The sequence below is a fragment of the Crinia signifera genome, chromosome 2 (genome assembly GCF_055691185.1).
Source record: "Crinia signifera chromosome 2, ASM5569118v1, whole genome shotgun sequence".
Taxonomy (NCBI): Eukaryota; Metazoa; Chordata; class Amphibia; order Anura; family Myobatrachidae; genus Crinia; species Crinia signifera.
Genome location: NC_139218.1, coordinates 57626140 through 57648540, shown reverse-complemented (window position 1 = coordinate 57648540; position 22401 = coordinate 57626140). Strand labels below are relative to the sequence as shown.

The 22401-nt window shown below is 41.5% G+C and overlaps 1 protein-coding gene across 2 annotated transcripts in view; it reads left to right on the top strand.

Moving 5' to 3' along the window:
* NAGPA (N-acetylglucosamine-1-phosphodiester alpha-N-acetylglucosaminidase) overlaps window positions 1-16708 on the top strand; it is a 40656-nt gene extending 23948 nt beyond the window's left edge. Inside the window, exons 9-11 of one of the 2 annotated variants that reach the window (XM_083172188.1) lie at window positions 14023-14154; window positions 15002-15083; window positions 16029-16708. In XM_083172188.1, coding sequence (XP_083028314.1) covers window positions 14023-14154; window positions 15002-15083; window positions 16029-16263 — 449 coding nt within the window. In that variant the 3' untranslated portion in view covers window positions 16264-16708. The remainder of the gene's footprint in view (window positions 1-14022; window positions 14155-15001; window positions 15084-16028) is intronic. The other variant, XM_083172189.1, reaches the window with a different exon arrangement.
* Window positions 16709-22401: the final 5693 nt, after the last annotated feature.

Genomic DNA, 22401 nt, shown 5'->3' with positions numbered 1-22401 from the left:
TGTTTTAGGTCTTCTGGACTGATAGCATTCCCACGTGAAAATCAGTCATATGTTTATGCAGTAGCCACACAAAGGATACATAACATGTTTTTTTCAGAAAGTAACATTGGTTTGTTTATAACGCCTGGTAAAGGAAATCTACTCGAAATTACAGTGCCACGCATAGGCAAATGCAGGGGGGGGGGGGTTCTGGTTGCCCGGAAACCCCCTCCTCTTGGCAAGTGCCTTAAATTATGAAAATAGCACTGGTATATAATATGATTATTAGAGCTGCCGCCACATCATGCAGTGTAAGGGACAGAGCAGAGCTGCTGCACATGCCCAGTGTACCAGCTTCTTCTACCACATTTACTGTATGTGTGGATCTGAGTCCTCAAACATAGCAATGGACCAGAGAGCAGCTGCCAGGAGGAAGAGACAGGAGCCTTACCATGAGGTGGGAGATTGTTAGATTAGAAAGTGCAGTACTGGTTTTATTATGTTTGTGTATTTATTTATTATGATATGTTTAAACATTTCCTGACCACTTATCTTATTTAATGGTTTGAAATAGCCTGTACTTTAGACCATCTGTACTGTTAATTTGGAACCCCCCCCTTTAAAAATCCTGCGTTTGCCACTAGTGGGGATTTTTTTTCCCAATAAAATTGCAAGAAAGTGTATTCAAATCGCTGTATCCAAACAGAGATTTATTTTAAGAAATGTACCGTTAAATTTTAGTACTCTTTTTAATCAAATAAGGGCACTTTCCCAGCTCCGAAAAATGTGTTATCCTAGCACTCCTCTCATCTCAGGAGAGGCTCCCAGTCAGTTGATCTCCGGCTATGTCCCACCACATACCATTAAACTGTTAAAAACCATATCAGATTAATATCTAAGATTACTTTTATGTAATCATTTTTCAAAGAGTGCCCCAATAAAAAAAATAGTCTTTTTTTCTACTTTTCCCTTAAATACTCTATTTACTCTCAAGGGTGCACCTTCAGACATCTCAATTATTAGAGAGGCTTGTTCCCTCTCTCTTTATAGACCATTTGTTGACATCCTATCATCATTTTTCAAACTTAAGTCTTGGACCTGAACCTGTGCACTATTTAACCTCCCCACTTCCCCTCTCCCTAAAAAAACGCAGGGAATATAGATTGTAAACTCCACTGGGGCAGGGGCTGATGTGAATGTTTGAATATTCTATGTGAAGCGCTGCAAAATATGTGTGCGCTATATAAATTCTGGGATAAATTCTCACTCCTATGTGTTATCGCAGCTCCAGCGGCTGTTTATTGCAGATTATTCTTTGTGTGTTTGAGGCACCATAAGCCTAGTCCCCTATAAGTTCCGGCATCAGAGCCGGAACGAGGAGTGCACCACATCTGGGTAAGCTATTTGCAGCGATAAATTACCTCTGCTCATAGTAAACCCCCTTATACCAACCAAAACTTAAGCCAGGGAAAGCTGGTTACCCCACTAAACATAAGCAACCAGAGAGAAAAAGAGGACTCTTTGTGGGGCACTCTTGAAATGTAAATTTGATAAATTTAAAATGTAACTTTTATGAAATTTCACTTTAAGATAAATGGAACTGATGAGCCCATTGTGTTTAAAACTTCCTCTTTACATCCGTAGTGCAGTGAGCTTTTGGAAAATATGCTATGCACCTCAGTGGCGTGTAGGAAAAGATTGTTCCAAGTTGGGAATGCTTAGTAACAAGTGTGTACCCAGTGCGGCAAAAGCTCGATTGAACTGGGATTAGTAGGAGGCAAATTAAGTGGAGAATTCAATATAATATAGGTAGGGGTTAAAATCCCTATAGTGTGAAGACTGCTTTGTAGAAAAGTGTTAATACACTGTAAATGTTTATTTGCAGGCAATGTTTAAACAGTGTAACAGGTTTGAAACTAATTTAAATACAGTATGTGTCTGTCACTGTTAATTGTATCAAATCTTTAGAGAGACCACAGATGGCAACACTGTATTTCTGTAGCCAGCTGAGTTCTATGGTACTCTCAAATTCCCAGCCTGTATCTCACATAGGTATTGGTGTAACCCTTTTACACCGAAACGCCGGGTCGCACCCGGCTTTTTGGACCCAGGATCAAGCTGGGTGCGACCCGCCGTTTTGTCCCTTTTACAACGGTGCCCGGCGCAGGCGGTTCCTGAGCCGCCGCCGCTTGGAGAGGACATCATCTCCAAGCGCAGATCGCCGCCGCTGGGACCCGGACCGCTGCGCTGGGGGCAAGCCCAGCACTAAGGCAATCTGCTGGGCTGCCCCCAGTCCCCGTGCACCCCGTCAGCCCTTGTCCGGGAGGTGAATGGATGCCGCACACAGGCACCTCCTCCGCTGCCGCCACTGCTGTCTGCAGAGTACAGCAGACAGCAGCGCAGGCTGTGTGTGCGCCCCCCCCCCCCCCGCCCAACCTGCGGACACTGCGGTCCGCAGGTTGCACGTTCCCGTACCCATTTACACCGCCCTCTACACAGGTCCTGGCCGTGTTCTACCCAGGACCTGGGTAGAAGTCCCGTGTAAAGGGACACGGCATGTCCCATTTACACCGCCGATGATCCGGGACTGACCCGCCGCTGACCCAGATTTTTCAGTGGTGTAAAAGGGGTATTAGAGAGAACATGTTTAATCATGCAAAAAAGAGACATCATAAAAGGTCAGAGTGTCAGTTGTTTTGTCTATTCAAGATAGCACAGAAGGTCATATGATCCATATGGCATAAATGTCAAGCTAGCACAATAAGTATAAGGAATGGGATCATTCGTCAGACTGCATTTAGGTCTACAGTCATTAGGTCGACCCCACTAGGTCGACTGGCAGGAAGGTCGACCTGACTTAAGGTCGACATGGGCCAAGGTCGACATGACTTAAGGTCGAATTTGCATAAAGGTCGACATGAGGAAGGTCGACTGGTCATAAGGTCGACATGGGTTTTTCACTGTTTTTTGATCCGAATGTCGACACAGTCGACATGGACACAGTTGGCAATGAGAATCGGACCCTCACATCGCTCGCAATGCTTCGGGCACGGTGCCTCGCTGCGCTCGGCACACTATTTTATTCTCCCACCACGCCCTAGTGGATGGTAGGGCATGAAATACCGCCTGTCGGCACATGTCGGCTCAAAAAACAGTGAAAAACCCATGTCGACCTTATGACCAGTCGACCTTCCTCATGTCGACCTTTATGCAAATTCGACCTTAAGTCATGTCGACCTTGGCCCATGTCGACCTTAAGTCAGGTCGACCTTCCTGCCAGTCGACCTAGTGGGGTCGACCTAATGACTGTAGACCTAAATGCAGTCTGACGAATGACCGCATCCCAAGTATAACAGGGAGGTCCTGTTCTGTAACCGTCTGTGCCCTATGTGGGCTTTTTTGAGAGGGGTTAATTCTATCTATGTGCTAGGGTGACCCTTTAGTTCCTAGTCCGAGTTTCTGCTTTCTCTCAGTCATACAATCGTGCATAGGACTGAGGATGAGAGGGTTTCAGACTGGTCGGCAGGGTCATGAATGGATAGAGTTGACACTTCTCATGTTGCCCCATTGTGTTGCAGCTACACCCTGTTGTTGATAAACAGCATTGCAGGGTGTCCGGTTGCTTCACTCTTTGCAACGAGAGATATGTCAGGATAGGAAAAAAGTATATAATCAGATGGTCTCCACAGTAAAAGTAGAGAACAAAGATATGTAAAAAGGAGTAAGTAAAAGGAGTGTAACCTTCTGCTGTTAGAGAGTCATGCTCCCGCAGAGGACTCCGTAATGAGAGAGGTACACCCCCGTCCTGTCCAGCAGAAGGTAGAAAGTAAAAAAAGGATCGCTTCTGCTGTTGGAGTTAAGTGCCTCTTACTTCCCTGTTGTACACAGACAGAGCAGGGTCAGTGTATTGCAAGCCTCCAATGAGAGAGCGATATAGTACCTTACTGGGCGGCTGAGAGTACAGACAGTGATGTCGGTTTGGTCATGTGGTATTCCACTCCGGTACAGTCTCTCTGTCTAAAGTGCGTCTGATTGCCTAGGCTAGCAGCCGCACTTTAGACACATGGGCTACTCAGGCCGTACCCCACCATGGTGAGGACAGGTCTCACTTGACCTCCCCCTCCCTAGGTGGGTCAAACCTTGTGCGGAATCCAAAAAACCCACACTCTCTACCACAACTAAACGCCTGGTTTAAGACATCTCTTAACTAAGTGCAGGGCGCCATGCTGACAATTGAATAGCTGCAAAAAACAGGGTATGGGGGAGGTGGAGGTAATAATCCGCACACTATTGTTTGTGACCCTTCTGATTATTGTGGGTCTATGGGGGCCGCCTTTATATGTAGTTTCTTTATGGCGGGGGTGCTATCCGGGCAAAAATTGGCAAGGTACAATCAAAAAAGAGAAAGAGAAATTGCACTATGGATGCACACCTAGGAAGATAATTTTAAAAAATTGATTAATACTTTATTGAACTTATTCTTTAAAAATAAGGGAGAATTAATCCGTTTTCGTTTAATTAATAAGTCTGCGGATAATCTCACCTTATTGGTTGTGAAATTTGTTTAAGAGTTAAAATTGTTGACACACAATGACGAACAAACATATATTGTGATTGGCCAATTGGCACTTTAAAGAGGTTAGAAAAGTGTGTATATAGATTTAAAACATAGGCCTTGATTTCTATGTATTTATATTTAAGTTCATACGCTCCCAAATAAACTTGGTGATTTTACCCAGTCTCTGAGTAATATAATATTTTAATTAAACACCTGTTTGTCTGCGGTTGTGTCTTTTATATTATTCGTGTGTGTTCCATCACAATTATCAATTGGAGTTACTTTGGACACATTTCTATAATGAATAATATATTTTTATGCAGGGTCTTAATGATCCTCTGCTGACCTCTGGTGGTTCTTAAACACAATTGCAGTTATGTTCCACACACTTGTGGTTAACTATACTGTACGTTAATATGACCGTTAATCCCTTCAATCAGGGTTTATGGGTATATCTTCATATTTATTCTGCTATGTAGCAGAACCCGGCCATATAATAGGGTCCCATTGGTTTTGACACTGAAGTGACACAAATGCTGCTTTAGAATTCTAGTGTATGTTGATTACCTTTGCAGCTACTGTCATTAATTTCTTGCAGGAGGCAAAAACGGTGAAAGGCACGTTCTCTCACAACCTGCCTCACCGTAGTGTTATAAATGGTATATAGTTGAGCAGTATTTTATCTGCACATGTTGTGTTTATTAACTGCGCCCTGCTAATTAGTCTTCCAATGGGACAACTGTCATAAAATTATTACAGAGGTGGTTGGGCAGTATATTACCTACACAAATTGGGGTTGTATAATACAATCTGCTAGTTAGCCTTCCAGTGGAAATTCTGGCCCAGAAAGGTCTTTATATCTAGGATATCAGATATTTATCCAGATACCATTGTTAGCCAGAGAATATATATGTATTGTAGGATTATGTTATTCACTGCATACTCTCTCACTGTATGCAGTCAATATTCATAAATACTGGTCAAATTCTGCCTTTATAGGTTCAGCATTATGTTTCAAACCCTTCTTTCAATAGAGGTTAATCACTCTTTTAGATTAGTGGTTATTTACTGACCCCTGGTGGTAGGCTACTGGTCATGCACCTATTGGTGCTTTAACTAGCAATTATATTACAACTAAAATCCCCGTTAGTGGTGCGTGGAAGTTTGTCTCTTACAGGGTTATCCCTTCCCTTCACAGGGGAGAGAGTGCAAGCCCTTCACTGGGCAAGCAAGTCCCCAGAGTCTGGTGCGTGAACTGTAACAATTATTTAAGATTAATAACACATTTGTTTAAATTAACATTGCTAACATAGATCATCAAAGGCCTAAGGTCATAAGGTCGACACGTGTTTCACAACATGCTTTATCAAGACACAAGCCGGTTGTCATTGATTGAAGATATTTATTGATTCCCATCGGCCAATCATTTGGCCGCCTGGGATCACGTGGTTAGCCTCCTCCTATAGTGATTGCCGCTATGTGCCAGGCTTTATGAAGCTCCTTCCGCCCTTCTCTCGGCGTTTAGGAGCATGTGACCGGCGTCTGACGTCATTCCGCCGGTCACATGGTCTGTTTAGACCAATCACGGCTCTAATATGCCGTACCCGGAAGTGCCCCGCACTGCTGAGGCACCCCGGACTGTGTATTGAGTATAATGTACAGTTTGATTATGCTTCATACTGTGGATTTAATTGCGTTCTAGGATCCAAGTTTATGATGATTCAGGTGACGCTCTAAAGGGGGTTGTTCATCTGTAATGTTGCGCTATGGTTTTGATTATAACGCAGTGTTCTGTATATTTTTCCTTAACTCACGCTGGTTCCGTTGTGAACCCTGCGACCTGGATATTCTAGATCTGGGTTTAATAAAACTGGTTTTTATACGATCTTACTTCTATTGATCCATTGTATATTTATAGCGGTTCATAGTTAGAAATCAAGCTTTTATGTATCTAGCTATTGTTGTTCTTAGTGGTTTGAATGAATCTGTTTGGGGTATCTTATATTTATAATATACTCATTCCCTGGTGAATTTTATTTTAATTAGCAAGGACATTATGTCATTTTAACGTGATTGATGGGTCATATCAGGGTGGTTGTAGACTTTTAATGATGGTACAAAAAAGAGGGGGGGGGAAATAAGTGATAAAGTGAGGAAAAAAGTATAAATATAAATTCTGAAACTGGGAACAAAGTGTGATGATTGTGAGGGACGTGCGAATACATAATAATGTAAGATGGAGATTATGTCTCCAATTTTAATATTGTGTGATTGAACTGATACAGTTATATTGTTATATTTCCGCTTGAGTGTATTGTGCATACAATGTGTTCATCTGTTATGGCATCATTCATGACGTCACTGATAGTAGGTGTGATCATCTAAAATTTACTTGGTGGAATTACTGGTGGCTGTATCCACTCTGTTGGTGTGTCATACATGTGATTTATTCATGTCTTTTAGCATCTTTTGGTAGATACAGCAGGGAATGGGGTTATTTGTTTTGATTTCTGTTATAGGTTTCTTTTTATTTTTATTTGTTTTTGTTTTACAGTATTCCAGTGAGCATCAGTATTCCACTGATCCCACATATTCATGTCGACATCTCCGGTGTTCATCCATGGATCATATCGAAGGTAAGTTTTTAGGTGTTATAGTTTTCCTATTTTTATGTATCTCTTTTTCCTTTTTAGGTGTGTAGTGCTCTAAAGAATATTGACACTTCATCGATCTTATATGTGTCTAGGTAAGTATTGATAGCGTTGAGCATCATATACATTGATTGTTTCTTGATTACCCAAGATTTCAATGCTGCAGTTAGGGGTTGGGGATTTAATCCCAGTTAAAGCAATATTTGAGTTCATTTGAATGCTCTAATGGCTGTTCTTGGATCGTTACAGAGAGAAAATAATAAAGTTGGTTGGTCTTATAGTTGAAGTACGGTTTACAGAACCTTTCAAAGGGGGTGGGCAGATTATCTAAGATCCTCAGAGGAACGGCAGATAACTGTTATTTTCATTCAAGCCTCTTGGATGTAGGCTATCTATTAGATAGATCATCTTTGTCTCTGCCTTTAGCAGTTCCTGATCTAAATTTCCTCCTCGGATATTTAGTCTGACATGTTTCATCCCAAAGAACTTCAAGTCCTTGGGGTCACTGTTGTGAGCTTTCATAAAGTGTTTTGCCACAGGGGTGAGAGTTTTGAACTTATCGCGGTCTTTTATTGCGTTTTTTATTGTGCCTATATGTTCAAGTATTCGAACTTTGAGTGTTCTGCTTGTTTTTCCTATATAGGACTTGTTGCAAGGGCATTGAAGATGGTAAATTACCCCTATGCTTGTGCACGTTATATGTTCTGAGATCATCCATCTCTTTCCAAATTTATCCAGGTAACTTTTGGTTGGTTCCATATATTTACATGCCTTGCATTTTCCACATTTAGTGGAGCCTCTGATTTTAGTTTTTATTTCAGGTTCGGCAAGGTGACTGTGAACGAGATGGTCCTTTATACTTCTGGATCTCCGCCAGCTTGTTTGTACCTGGGTTGGGAGGACTTTATTTAGGTCATTATCCGTTTGTAGGATTGACCAGTGGTTCTGGAGAATTTGTCTGATTTCTTTCCAGTTTTTGTTGTATGTCCCGATGAATCTCACCGGTTCTTCTTTAGTCTCTCTCGTTTTTGGTGAGAGTAGAGATTCCCTCGGGATCTTTTCCACCTCCTTTATGGATTTTTTAATGAGTTTTTTGCTGTAGCCCCTTTCAATGAAGCGCTCAGCCAATTCTGTCTGTCGAGTTAGATATATCTCTTGGTTTGAGCAATTCCTTTTGGTGCGTATAAGCTCCCCCTTTGGAATAGCCTTGATGGTGCTTGGCAGGTGGGAGCTAGACGCATGAAGGATGCTATTCGTCGCGGTGTCTTTCCGATATATATCGGTTTGGATGTTTCCTTCATTGTCTATCTCGATCGTTAAATCCAGGAAGTGGATTTTTCTTTGGCTTGCTTCATATGTGAGTCTCAGGTTGAGATCATTGATGTTTAATAACTTCATAAATTCATCCAGTTCTTTTTTACTTCCCTCCCATAGGATCAGGATGTCGTCTATGTACCGGAGAAAAATAAGAATATTGTCAGTGTATTTTTCATTCCGGTCTTGGAAGACGATTTCTCTCTCCCACCACCCCAGGTAGAGGTTAGCATATGTTGGGGCACATGCGGTCCCCATAGCTGTTCCTCTAACCTGGAGGTAGTGGGAGCCGTTGCACGTGAAAAAAATTTTGGTTAAAATAAACCTCAATGAATCTATCAAAAAGATATTAAATTCTTGATTATGGTTCATATCCAAAATATATTTTTTGGATATGAACCATAATCAAGAATTTAATATCTTTTTGATAGATTCATTGAGGTTTATTTTAACCAAAAATTTTTTCACGTGCAACGGCTCCCACTACCTCCAGGTTAGAGGAACAGCTATGGGGACCGCATGTGCCCCAACATATGCTAACCTCTACCTGGGGTGGTGGGAGAGAGAAATCGTCTTCCAAGACCGGAATGAAAAATACACTGACAATATTCTTATTTTTCTCCGGTACATAGACGACATCCTGATCCTATGGGAGGGAAGTAAAAAAGAACTGGATGAATTTATGAAGTTATTAAACATCAATGATCTCAACCTGAGACTCACATATGAAGCAAGCCAAAGAAAAATCCACTTCCTGGATTTAACGATCGAGATAGACAATGAAGGAAACATCCAAACCGATATATATCGGAAAGACACCGCGACGAATAGCATCCTTCATGCGTCTAGCTCCCACCTGCCAAGCACCATCAAGGCTATTCCAAAGGGGGAGCTTATACGCACCAAAAGGAATTGCTCAAACCAAGAGATATATCTAACTCGACAGACAGAATTGGCTGAGCGCTTCATTGAAAGGGGCTACAGCAAAAAACTCATTAAAAAATCCATAAAGGAGGTGGAAAAGATCCCGAGGGAATCTCTACTCTCACCAAAAACGAGAGAGACTAAAGAAGAACCGGTGAGATTCATCGGGACATACAACAAAAACTGGAAAAAAATCAGACAAATTCTCCAGAACCACTGGTCAATCCTACAAACGGATAATGACCTAAATAAAGTCCTCCCAACCCAGGTACAAACAAGCTGGCGGAGATCCAGAAGTATAAAGGACCATCTCGTTCACAGTCACCTTGCCGAACCTGAAATAAAAACTAAAATCAGAGGCTCCACTAAATGTGGAAAATGCAAGGCATGTAAATATATGGAACCAACCAAAAGTTACCTGGATAAATTTGGAAAGAGATGGATGATCTCAGAACATATAACGTGCACAAGCATAGGGGTAATTTACCATCTTCAATGCCCTTGCAACAAGTCCTATATAGGAAAAACAAGCAGAACACTCAAAGTTCGAATACTTGAACATATAGGCACAATAAAAAACGCAATAAAAGACCGCGATAAGTTCAAAACTCTCACCCCCGTGGCAAAACACTTTATGAAAGCTCACAACAGTGACCCCAAGGACTTGAAGTTCTTTGGGATGAAACATGTCAGACTAAATATCCGAGGAGGAAATTTAGATCAGGAACTGCTAAAGGCAGAGACAAAGATGATCTATCTAATAGATAGCCTACATCCAAGAGGCTTGAATGAAAATAACAGTTATCTGCCGTTCCTCTGAGGATCTTAGATAATCTGCCCACCCCCTTTGAAAGGTTCTGTAAACCGTACTTCAACTATAAGACCAACCAACTTTATTATTTTCTCTCTGTAACGATCCAAGAACAGCCATTAGAGCATTCAAATGAACTCAAATATTGCTTTAACTGGGATTAAATCCCCAACCCCTAACTGCAGCATTGAAATCTTGGGTAATCAAGAAACAATCAATGTATATGATGCTCAACGCTATCAATACTTACCTAGACACATATAAGATCGATGAAGTGTCAATATTCTTTAGAGCACTACACACCTAAAAAGGAAAAAGAGATACATAAAAATAGGAAAACTATAACACCTAAAAACTTACCTTCGATATGATCCATGGATGAACACCGGAGATGTCGACATGAATATGTGGGATCAGTGGAATACTGATGCTCACTGGAATACTGTAAAACAAAAACAAATAAAAAGAAAAAGAAACCTATAACAGAAATCAAAACAAATAACCCCATTCCCTGCTGTATCTACCAAAAGATGCTAAAAGACATGAATAAATCACATGTATGACACACCAACAGAGTGGATACAGCCAAGTAATTCCACCAAGTAAATTTTAGATGATCACACCTACTATCAGTGACGTCATGAATGATGCCATAACAGATGAACACATTGTATGCACAATACACTCAAGCGGAAATATAACAATATAACTGTATCAGTTCAATCACACAATATTAAAATTGGAGACATAATCTCCATCTTACATTATTATGTATTCGCACGTCCCTCACAATCATCACACTTTGTTCCCAGTTTCAGAATTTATATTTATACTTTTTTCCTCACTTTATCACTTATTTCCCCCCCCCTCTTTTTTGTACCATCATTAAAAGTCTACAACCACCCTGATATGACCCATCAATCACGTTAAAATGACATAATGTCCTTGCTAATTAAAATAAAATTCACCAGGGAATGAGTATATTATAAATATAAGATACCCCAAACAGATTCATTCAAACCACTAAGAACAACAATAGCTAGATACATAAAAGCTTGATTTCTAACTATGAACCGCTATAAATATACAATGGATCAATAGAAGTAAGATCGTATAAAAACCAGTTTTATTAAACCCAGATCTAGAATATCCAGGTCGCAGGGTTCACAACGGAACCAGCGTGAGTTAAGGAAAAATATACAGAACACTGCGCTATAATCAAAACCATAGCGCAACATTACAGATGAACAACCCCCTTTAGAGCGTCACCTGAATCATCATAAACTTGGATCCTAGAACGCAATTAAATCCACAGTATGAAGCATAATCAAACTGTACATTATACTCAATACACAGTCCGGGGTGCCTCAGCAGTGCGGGGCACTTCCGGGTACGGCATATTAGAGCCGTGATTGGTCTAAACAGACCATGTGACCGGCGGAATGACGTCAGACGCCGGTCACATGCTCCTAAACGCCGAGAGAAGGGCGGAAGGAGCTTCATAAAGCCTGGCACATAGCGGCAATCACTATAGGAGGAGGCTAACCACGTGATCCCAGGCGGCCAAATGATTGGCCGATGGGAATCAATAAATATCTTCAATCAATGACAACCGGCTTGTGTCTTGATAAAGCATGTTGTGAAACACGTGTCGACCTTATGACCTTAGGCCTTTGATGATCTATGTTAGCAATGTTAATTTAAACAAATGTGTTATTAATCTTAAATAATTGTTACAGTTCACGCACCAGACTCTGGGGACTTGCTTGCCCAGTGAAGGGCTTGCACTCTCTCCCCTGTGAAGGGAAGGGATAACCCTGTAAGAGACAAACTTCCACGCACCACTAACGGGGATTTTAGTTGTAATATAATTGCTAGTTAAAGCACCAATAGGTGCATGACCAGTAGCCTACCACCAGGGGTCAGTAAATAACCACTAATCTAAAAGAGTGATTAACCTCTATTGAAAGAAGGGTTTGAAACATAATGCTGAACCTATAAAGGCAGAATTTGACCAGTATTTATGAATATTGACTGCATACAGTGAGAGAGTATGCAGTGAATAACATAATCCTACAATACATATATATTCTCTGGCTAACAATGGTATCTGGATAAATATCTGATATCCTAGATATAAAGACCTTTCTGGGCCAGAATTTCCACTGGAAGGCTAACTAGCAGATTGTATTATACAACCCCAATTTGTGTAGGTAATATACTGCCCAACCACCTCTGTAATAATTTTATGACAGTTGTCCCATTGGAAGACTAATTAGCAGGGCGCAGTTAATAAACACAACATGTGCAGATAAAATACTGCTCAACTATATACCATTTATAACACTACGGTGAGGCAGGTTGTGAGAGAACGTGCCTTTCACCGTTTTTGCCTCCTGCAAGAAATTAATGACAGTAGCTGCAAAGTTAATCAACATACACTAGAATTCTAAAGCAGCATTTGTGTCACTTCAGTGTCAAAACCAATGGGACCCTATTATATGGCCGGGTTCTGCTACATAGCAGAATAAATATGAAGATATACCCATAAACCCTGATTGAAGGGATTAACGGTCATATTAACGTACAGTATAGTTAACCACAAGTGTGTGGAACATAACTGCAATTGTGTTTAAGAACCACCAGAGGTCAGCAGAGGATCATTAAGACCCTGCATAAAAATATATTATTCATTATAGAAATGTGTCCAAAGTAACTCCAATTGATAATTGTGATGGAACACACACGAATAATATAAAAGACACAACCGCAGACAAACAGGTGTTTAATTAAAATATTATATTACTCAGAGACTGGGTAAAATCACCAAGTTTATTTGGGAGCGTATGAACTTAAATATAAATACATAGAAATCAAGGCCTATGTTTTAAATCTATATACACACTTTTCTAACCTCTTTAAAGTGCCAATTGGCCAATCACAATATATGTTTGTTCGTCATTGTGTGTCAACAATTTTAACTCTTAAACAAATTTCACAACCAATAAGGTGAGATTATCCGCAGACTTATTAATTAAACGAAAACGGATTAATTCTCCCTTATTTTTAAAGAATAAGTTCAATAAAGTATTAATCAATTTTTTAAAATTATCTTCCTAGGTGTGCATCCATAGTGCAATTTCTCTTTCTCTTTTTTGATTGTACCTTGACAATTGAATAGCTCTGGGACATCCATCCAGCTACTATTATCCCCATTTGTCTTTTAATACTCATTATGTAAACTGGTTGGTATGTATATTTGTATTTCTACACTAGCTAAGCCCGCTCAAAGCAAAACTCCCGACTTCCAGAACATAAGAAGCGGCACTCTCGCGCTGCTAAGCCGCGCCAAAAAGGGTGTGTGGCCTATGTAAATGAGGGTGTGACAGATGCAAATTATGGTAACGCCCCATTTTTACCCTCTGCGATGCTGTGCACAGTGTCTATTCCTTCAGGCTGGGGGGACTCCCAACTGCCAGCTCCCGCCGCAGGGGGACAGGACCATCCCAAATACCGGGACAGTCCCGCGAAAAATGGGAGGTTTGGTGGTATGTTTATTTGTTGGCCTCCTTAAGCTGAATTTGTCTGTTACTAGCTTGATAAAAATAAGAAATTATGATATATGTATATAAATTAATGTAGAATTAGCAGATTTTAGCCAGCAAACTTTGGCAACATATAATACTGTTTAGTATAATGTTGTATAACATTATAATGACTGTGAGTTCAGGAGACTTATATTATACACGTTCTCTACACAGAATTGTTATCTGTTTCTATTTCAGTTTGTCCATCTGGCCATTATGGTTTGCAATGCCAGGAGGTTTGCCAGTGTGGAAAACAGTGTTACTGCCATCATGTGACAGGAAGCTGCAATGTTACCCATGAGCCTCGTCTGGGAGAATTTCTGTCAGAAGGTATAATTATACTCCCTATAAAGATTGCAATAAATAATTTCACTTTGCAGATGGACTTTACATAGATTTAGTTACCTTTGCATCTTCTATCATTTTTTTGTGCCTCCGAATACTGGTTATAAGCATAAATAAGAGTTTTTATATATAAACATTGTCTTCCTGCACCTTGAAAACGGGGCTATGCCCCGAAACGTCAGACACTGTGTTTGCACCGGTTTTTTTGATTGGATATAAATTGAGTTTTTCACTACAAGCCTGCAAGTGCCGCCTATGTTCTTCCCTAAACTACCAATTGCACTTCAGCACACAAAACTGAGGGACAGAGTGTCGGTCCGCCCCACCAAGATTATATATATATAAATATATATATATAGCCTGATGACAAAGCCGTTGGGGCGTTGAAACGTTGCTGACTGCTATTAAATGCAGATACCTGACTGAGCCTTGTATTTTTGGAGTGCCGCACCCCACACTGCACCTTATATATATATATATATATGTATTATTATTTTTTTTTTGTTCCTTCCCATCTGTAGTTCGTATAGCACAAGTAGCTGGCCTTGGTAATGTCAGTAATACTCTGCATAGCAGTAATCTCCTGCGGTTACTACAAAACCTTTCAGATGTGTTTCATCTACTTCTATTCAAGACGGAAGTCATGATATCTAATAAATGTTGCATGCCAGACAAGTTCTTACATAATATCCAGGAATGACTAACTTTTGAAGTATCCTTTTATCTTCAATAATAAATATATTCAAGTTGGTATAACTTTATATTGGCATGAAAATTAAAAAAATTCCAATCATACATCTAAGACAAGCATTTTATTATAAATTTGTTTCAGTTGGCCAATGTATGGAATCAGTAATATACTCCTCCTGGTGGAAAGCTGTCCCGTCTGATGCCAAAATAGTTTATCTCCGTGAGTAAGTATTGCTCTGTAACATAGCGCATGACTTATTTAAAGTAAAGCAAGAAGAAAAAAAGCAACTAACTTTGTGTCTGGAGCAAACCATGTGAACATTCAATTTTTTTCTGTGTAAGGTAAATACTGACTGCTTTTGCTTGTAGCCAACAAATGTTAGCCTTATTTTTACACTGAAATTTAGATAGCAGTATATTGTAGGGATGGCCATCATTGCCATTGCCATCGATGGCAATTCTGCAACTGGCCATTGATAGTGTTTTTTACATATCGATGGTCATCCATTGTGTTTGATTGGCCTGTGGGTGGAATTTCGTGGGTGTCGGGGGCGGAGCCATGCTCCGTGTCCCGACACTTTGAAAAAAAAAAAAGCAAAACATTGTTTTGCTGTTCCATCGATGGAGGGAAACCATCTGGTTCTCCCCCATCGATGGCAAAAGTATTCGACATCGGTCAATGGCCATCCCTAGTATATTGAAGTTTTGCCTAGGGTACCGAGTAGGGATGCCAATCCGGAGGCATTTTTTCAATCCCAGGATTTGGGATTGAAAAAATCTCAATCCTGGGATGGGCCTCCCTAATGAAAAAAAACAAGCCCCGCTCCCCCCCATTTCCAAACTGCCCGCCCCGCACGGAGGGTCCAGGAAACCCTGATGTTGAGGCCGGAACTGCAAAGTGGCCGCGACTGGACAGCAGCGGTGCGGCCGATGGGGCTGCACACCATGATGCACAGAGTGACCTCTGACCGCGTCGCGCTGCACAGAGCCGCACATCCGGGATAGGAACAGCCAGGCAGCGTCTGAGCGAGGGCGTCCCCATGAAAATGCTGGGCGCTCCAATGGGATTGCGGGTGGGACGAGATACCGAATCAACCAAAATCACCCCCAGAGTCCGTACCAATGTCTTGCATTTTAGAAATGACTGACACTATACTTGTTCTTCGCAGGATTTCCTGGGCAATATTAAGCTGCACTTTTGGGACACTACTTGTTATTAGTGCTGCATTTAATGTCAGACAGGTGTGGCCTTGCAGAAAGAGACGGACAGACTGGAGATATTCATACCAACAGCTACAACCAATGAATGGAAATGTGGATGTCCCTGATATGTATGAGACCAGCCACTTATATGATCCAGATGAGGATGATGTGGGAGTGACACATGTGGAAGCAGGAAGCTGAATGTTGTAGTAAGCACAGAGGTGACTCATCCCTTTCTGCTTGTGCGCGCTGCGTTCTGCAGCAACCTAGTGCCTTAAGCTCGCTCTGGGACCAGGGCTGAATACTTGAAGACCATGACCGTACACAAGGTGCGGTATACAGAAAACATTTCTACTTGAACTTTCTGCTTAATTTATATCATTTTCTTTTATTATATGGACTATGCTGCACCAACACTGGACTTCTGCTTGTTTGCTTTTTTGTCTATCCTCAGCTGCACAAGTGCCAAATATATGGGTTTTTTTTATTATTATTTTTTTATGGAGTATGTTGAGGATACACGCACTCCATTAGTTCTATCTGTGACTAATAAACTATAGGGCTATGAAATGGAAAAGCAAAATCCATATTCAGCAACAACCAGATGCAGGTATTCGGCAGTAAAAATGTGAACTTCATATTTGCACTTGGGCACAATTTTTCTGTGTTGGTACGGTTTAGCAATATGTGCCAGGTGGGCATCGTCTTTTGTGCAAACAGCGGCCGTCCTCTGGATTCTTGTTTCTTGAATCATTATTTCCTCCCGATACCGCCATAGGTACAGATGGTTCTAGAGAACCAGCTAAAAAGGGTTATTGTATAAAATAGGGATGGGGAACCTTCGGCCCTCCAGCTGTTGTTGAACTACATATCCCAGCATGCCCTGCAATAGTTTTAGCATGGCCAAATAGCAAAATTGTAGCAGGGCATCCTGGGATGTGTAGTTTAACAACAGCTGGAGGGCTGAAGGTTCCCCATCCCTGGTATAAAAGGTGTACAGTCAAAAAGGTCAGCAGCAGTGTTCCCTCTAAGCTGTGCGCACACAACTCGATGAGCATGCGCACAGACATTACAACAGAGCGCACAAAGCAGCAGTGGTCCCTTTTTGCAGTTGTGGACTCAATTAATGTGCGTTTCACCCATTAACTACATTGTGTGCTGTGTTTTGAATGTTTAACATCATTTTGAAGTAAAGTTAACACAGATGCTGAGCGTCACTTTCCAGTTATATATAAGTGACGCACAAAAATTTTAATTTCCTTCCAAAGTTGCACAGCCAAAATCTTTTGCTGCACACAGCCTTCATAAAATTAGAGGGAACATTGGTCAGCAGTGTCCAAGTCCACCCCAAATGGTCGACTTGGGCAAGGTCAACACAAGAAAAAGGTCATTGTTAAAATGGTCGACACAAGAAAAAATGTTGACATTCATTTTCATGGGGTTTTTTGCTATCAAATTGTAGGTTTAAGCACACAGACCCCAAATTAGTGTACCACTTCTCCCACCATGCTTCGGGCAAGCTCCGCTACCACTGCGCTCTACGCACTTTACCGTTCCTAATCGAAGTCCTAGTGGATGGTAACAGTATAAAAAGATTTTTAAATATATATATATATATTTTATTTTTTTAAATGATGTTGACATTTTCATGTGTCAACCTTTTGACTATGTCATCCTTGTAGCGTTGACATATCTACTGTTGAGCTATCGACTGGATACCACTAGAAAGACCAATATGTTTATACAACCATTGACAATGTTTTTTTGTAAGTTGATTGTTTTTTCGGTACTCTTTACCTAGAACGGCGCCCATCGCGACCATCGAATGCACTAAAAAACGGGTGCGATGCCCGCGATTTCCCATAGGGATCAATGTTAAAAGTGAGATTGGACGCGATTTTAGTGTTCAATGCCTCAATGCCCGCGATTTTTACATAGGAAACAATGTTAAATGGGCCACAGAGCCCAAATAGTCACCGTGAAGTCTGAAATGGCCCCCATAATTGTTAACGCCACCCCACGATCTACGTCAACCCGAAGCGTGGCGAGCGTAGCGAGCCCGCGAGGGGCGGCGGTACGCGTCCTCCGACCTTTTCATACCCCCACTATCCACGTCGGCGTGGAGTTGAGAATAGAATAGTGTGGCGAGCGCAGCGTGCCCCGCGAGGGGACGCGGATACCTTCACAGTTATACGCGTCCCCTCGCGGGCTTTCCAGGTGTCCATGGCGACGCGGACACCTGTGAAGCCCGCGAAGGGACGCGTTTACCTGTGAAGGTATCCGCGTCCCCTCGCGGGGCTCGGTGGCTCGCTGCGCTCGCCACACTATTCTATTCTCAACTCCACGCCGACGTGGATAGTGGGGGTATGAAAAGGTCGGAGGACGCGTACCGCCGCCCCTCGTGGGCTCGCTGCGCTCGCCACGCTTCGGGTTGACGTTGATCGTGGGGTGGCGTTAACAATTGTGGGGGCCATTTCACAGTTCAAGGGCACTATTAGGGCTCTGTGGCCCATTTAACATTGTTTCCTATGGCCAAATCGCGGGCATTGAGGCATTTTACAGTAAAATCGCGTCCAATCACAGTTTTAACATTGATCCCTATGGGAAAATCGCGGGCATCGCGTCGCACCAGTTTTTTATGTACCCGCGAAGCCCGCGATTTTTTGCCCGCGATGCCAATCGCGGGCGCCGTTCTAGGTAAAGAGTACCGTTTTTTCATTAACAGGAAGTTAGAACTTTTGCACTAATAAGAGTACAACGTTCCGTCATTGAAAGGCATTGTTCTGTTATGCACAGTGTAACTATGAAGATGCTCAGGGCTGTCCTTTAAACACAGGCCAGGTGAAATGAGATGACATTATACCAAGTTTAGCAATATAGGGTGATGTTCGATTGTATGTCCCGCTTTTTCACCTATGAACCGCAATGTTCTGTGGGCCGAAAAGTTCACACTGAAGGCAGAGCCTGAGGGCAACTTATTGATGGAAATGGGGGTTTGTCACAAGGCCACTTCCATTCACCGTGAGGCTCTGCCCCTTCTTGGCGGGACACACCAAAGATTCCACTTCCTCCATCCCAATATTGGGAGGTATGTACGTGTTTTATAAAGAATGTGGGGTAATCCTTTTCGTGTAGCTATCACTCTAATCAGAATACTTTTATCAGGGCTCCAGTTTCGATTCTGAGCCATGGGGGGTATCCTATTAGCAATTTTACTATTAGTCCCGATGCCGGTTTTCTTTTCTCCCAATATCCGCAGTTATCGGCCACTATGCTTTTCATGCCTCATGGACTTATGCAAGATCCCATCTGTCTTCATACGATTATGAGTCCATTTTTCCTCCGATAAAAATAGGCTCTAATTGGATACAGCGATGATGACCATAGGTCATTCAATGAGATATCAGACCATTTTTATTGGCTAAAATGTATTGGGCTAATTGGATACAACCATTATTCTGAGTGTGGAATAAAGTAAGAATGAGAAAATAACTGCGTTCCTGGATTAACCATGATACAATGCAGTTAGTGCAAATACATGTTTTACTGTTTTGCATGCAGAGTAAATACTGGTTGCCATTGCATGTAGCCCACAAATGCTGCACAGCTTTATTTTTACGCTGCAATTTAGATTTCAGGGGGTTATTCTGGTTCACTCCTTCTGGCAAATTCCTTCTTAGATGCACAAAACCATGTGTAGAGAGAATTAGATTTGGGTGAGTTATTTTGTTTCTATGCAGGGAAAATACTGACTGCTTTATATTTACACTGCAATATTGATCTCACTTTGAAGTAAAACCCCACCCAAATCTAACTCTCTCTGCACATTTTACATCTGCCCCACCTGCACATGTTTTTTTCCATCTAAGAAGGAATTTGTCAGGAGTGAACCAAAATAACCCCCTCAGTTTGGACTCGCCTTTCTCAACTCTGTGGGGTATATTTACTAAAGTGTGGGTTACTCATAGCTACCAATCAGATTTTACCTAGCATTTTACCAGCACCTTTTTGAACACCATAGCTAGAATCTGATTGGTTGCTATAGGCAACGTTGTACTTCTATAAAACTTGCACTATAGTAAATATAACTCTAAATCTCTCTGTACATTATAAATATGCCCCATCTGCGGTTGTGTAAAGATGAAGTTACTTGCTCTTTGATTATGCCCAACTCAGATTCAGGCCTATGGGTATATTCAATTGATGTTGAAACCCACCGCACTCACCTGTCCTGCCGCCAGGTGAGAGCATCTAACCTGGCCCCAGCCCGGCTCCTTCAGCCTGCCTCCGTGCTCACCCAGTCCCCGCACAGGCTGGGTAATCATCAGTCAGCTGCCAAATCCGACATCCGGATCTGCCCGCTGAATGTGAAACTCGCCGAAGTCGTTCACTCCGAGGGTTTGCACATGCGTATATCCGCAACGTTGGATATAGAGAACATTTCCACCTATTGAATCAGGTTTGTACAAATGACATCTATGACGGAACTCTATGGTGGCTTTTGTTTCTCCTGCCTCCAGGCTGATTGAATTCCTCCCTATGTAATTTCATAATGTGACCTTATTGCATAACGGACATTCCATGGAAAATGTGTTCTCACAGCTTGCATTTGTACGAGAAGCAGAATGGTGAACAAATAAGTGGGAAATGCCAAATGAAAATCTTGATTTTCACCCTTTTCTATGAGTATTAGGCACCAATATCTGCTGTAAATACCCAGCTGTGCACAGTAAACCATCCTATTTTAGTGGAGGAATGAAGGTTTATGTAACTTTATGCATTTCATGGTGCACACTGAAGGACATCCTGAACTGTACTGTGTTCTCTAACTTTAAAACTGAGCCAATAAAGATAATATTAAGAGAGTAATTGTCCTTGTGTTGTTATCAGAGACAGATTTATATCTCATGGGGCCCTATGCAGATTTTGGGAAATCTTCCATCGAGCAATCTATAGCACTATATTTTCCTTCCTGATTGCGTGCGTAGTCTATCGCTTTTTGAAGTGGAATTAAAATCTGTCACATTTAAAGTTAAGCGATCTCGCTACCTGAAAAGCAGCTGATACTGGAAAGAGTGAAACGCGTCATACACCATTGCCATCCACCTTGGAATGCCATAAGGATTTATGCCTTATTGCCATGGTACCGAGAAGCTAATACAGCCACTGAGTTTCTGGATATAGCTGCATATTAAAGGATTAGCACCAGCAGCTGGGACACTATCAAGCTGAACTTGAAAAATGTACCTTTTATAGTCTGGACAGACATATATTAATATTCTGTACTAACAAACGGGATCATAAGGCTATTAACAAACGCTTTTTTCTCTACTGAAGATCTAGCTGTACAGAATGAAAATATTTGATATCTTGTAAGAGCCACACAACTCGATTGCTGCTACAATATAGAGGCTTTTAATTATATGACAAAACGTAGTTGGAATAAACTACGCTGGGTGAAGAATTTTAGGGTATTAATATCCCCTGTTCAACCAATGCGTTTCGAAGCTCTAGGCTTCTTTGTCAAGGAAGCCTAGAGCTTCCAAATGCTTTGGGTGAACAGGGGAAAGCTGAGAACGCCACTTGGAGCCGCCAAACATGCCGAGCCGCTGAACACGCTGACCGGAAGCGCCAACCCGAACTTCCGGTACAGAGGAAGCGCTCCGGCACAAGGAGTCTGCCACACTGCTAAAGAAAACTGCTGAAGGATGGTAACCTCCCAGCAAAAACTTTCAGTGAAAAACAGACCAGCCTCAGACCTATATAACAACCAGGTCACGGCATACTCACCAACCCCACAGATACTCCAAAAGGAGTTGTAAACATTTCATTCAAGGTGACATGTTTTTTTGTTTTTTTTTTAATAAACGGCATGCAACATATTACACATTTTAATTTATTCTAATTCATTCATAGATATGTAAGTGCTCTATTTCTCTGCACCAATACTACCGATATCTATACTGAGCTGCTAATTAAGTGCAGTACATACTCTTTTTCTTTACATAGTGATCCAATAACTTGCCAATTTCTTATGTTATATTTATCTGTTTTATGGGTATTGTTATTGACAGAGGCACTTTTTAATTTGATATCATCAGAAACATTTTCTCACTCAAGGCAAGTATCTGACGGACTTATCTACATCTGCACGGATGTTAGTAAATCATACTTGCCTACCCTCCAGCATTCTGCAGGAGACTCCCTGAAATAGCAGCAATCTCCCTCTCTCCCTCATTAGTCTAGCAATCTCCCTCATTTCACCTAGACCACATTACACTGTTACATTTTTTGGGGAAAAAAGGAATGAGAGACAGATTCATTTACATTGAATCATCA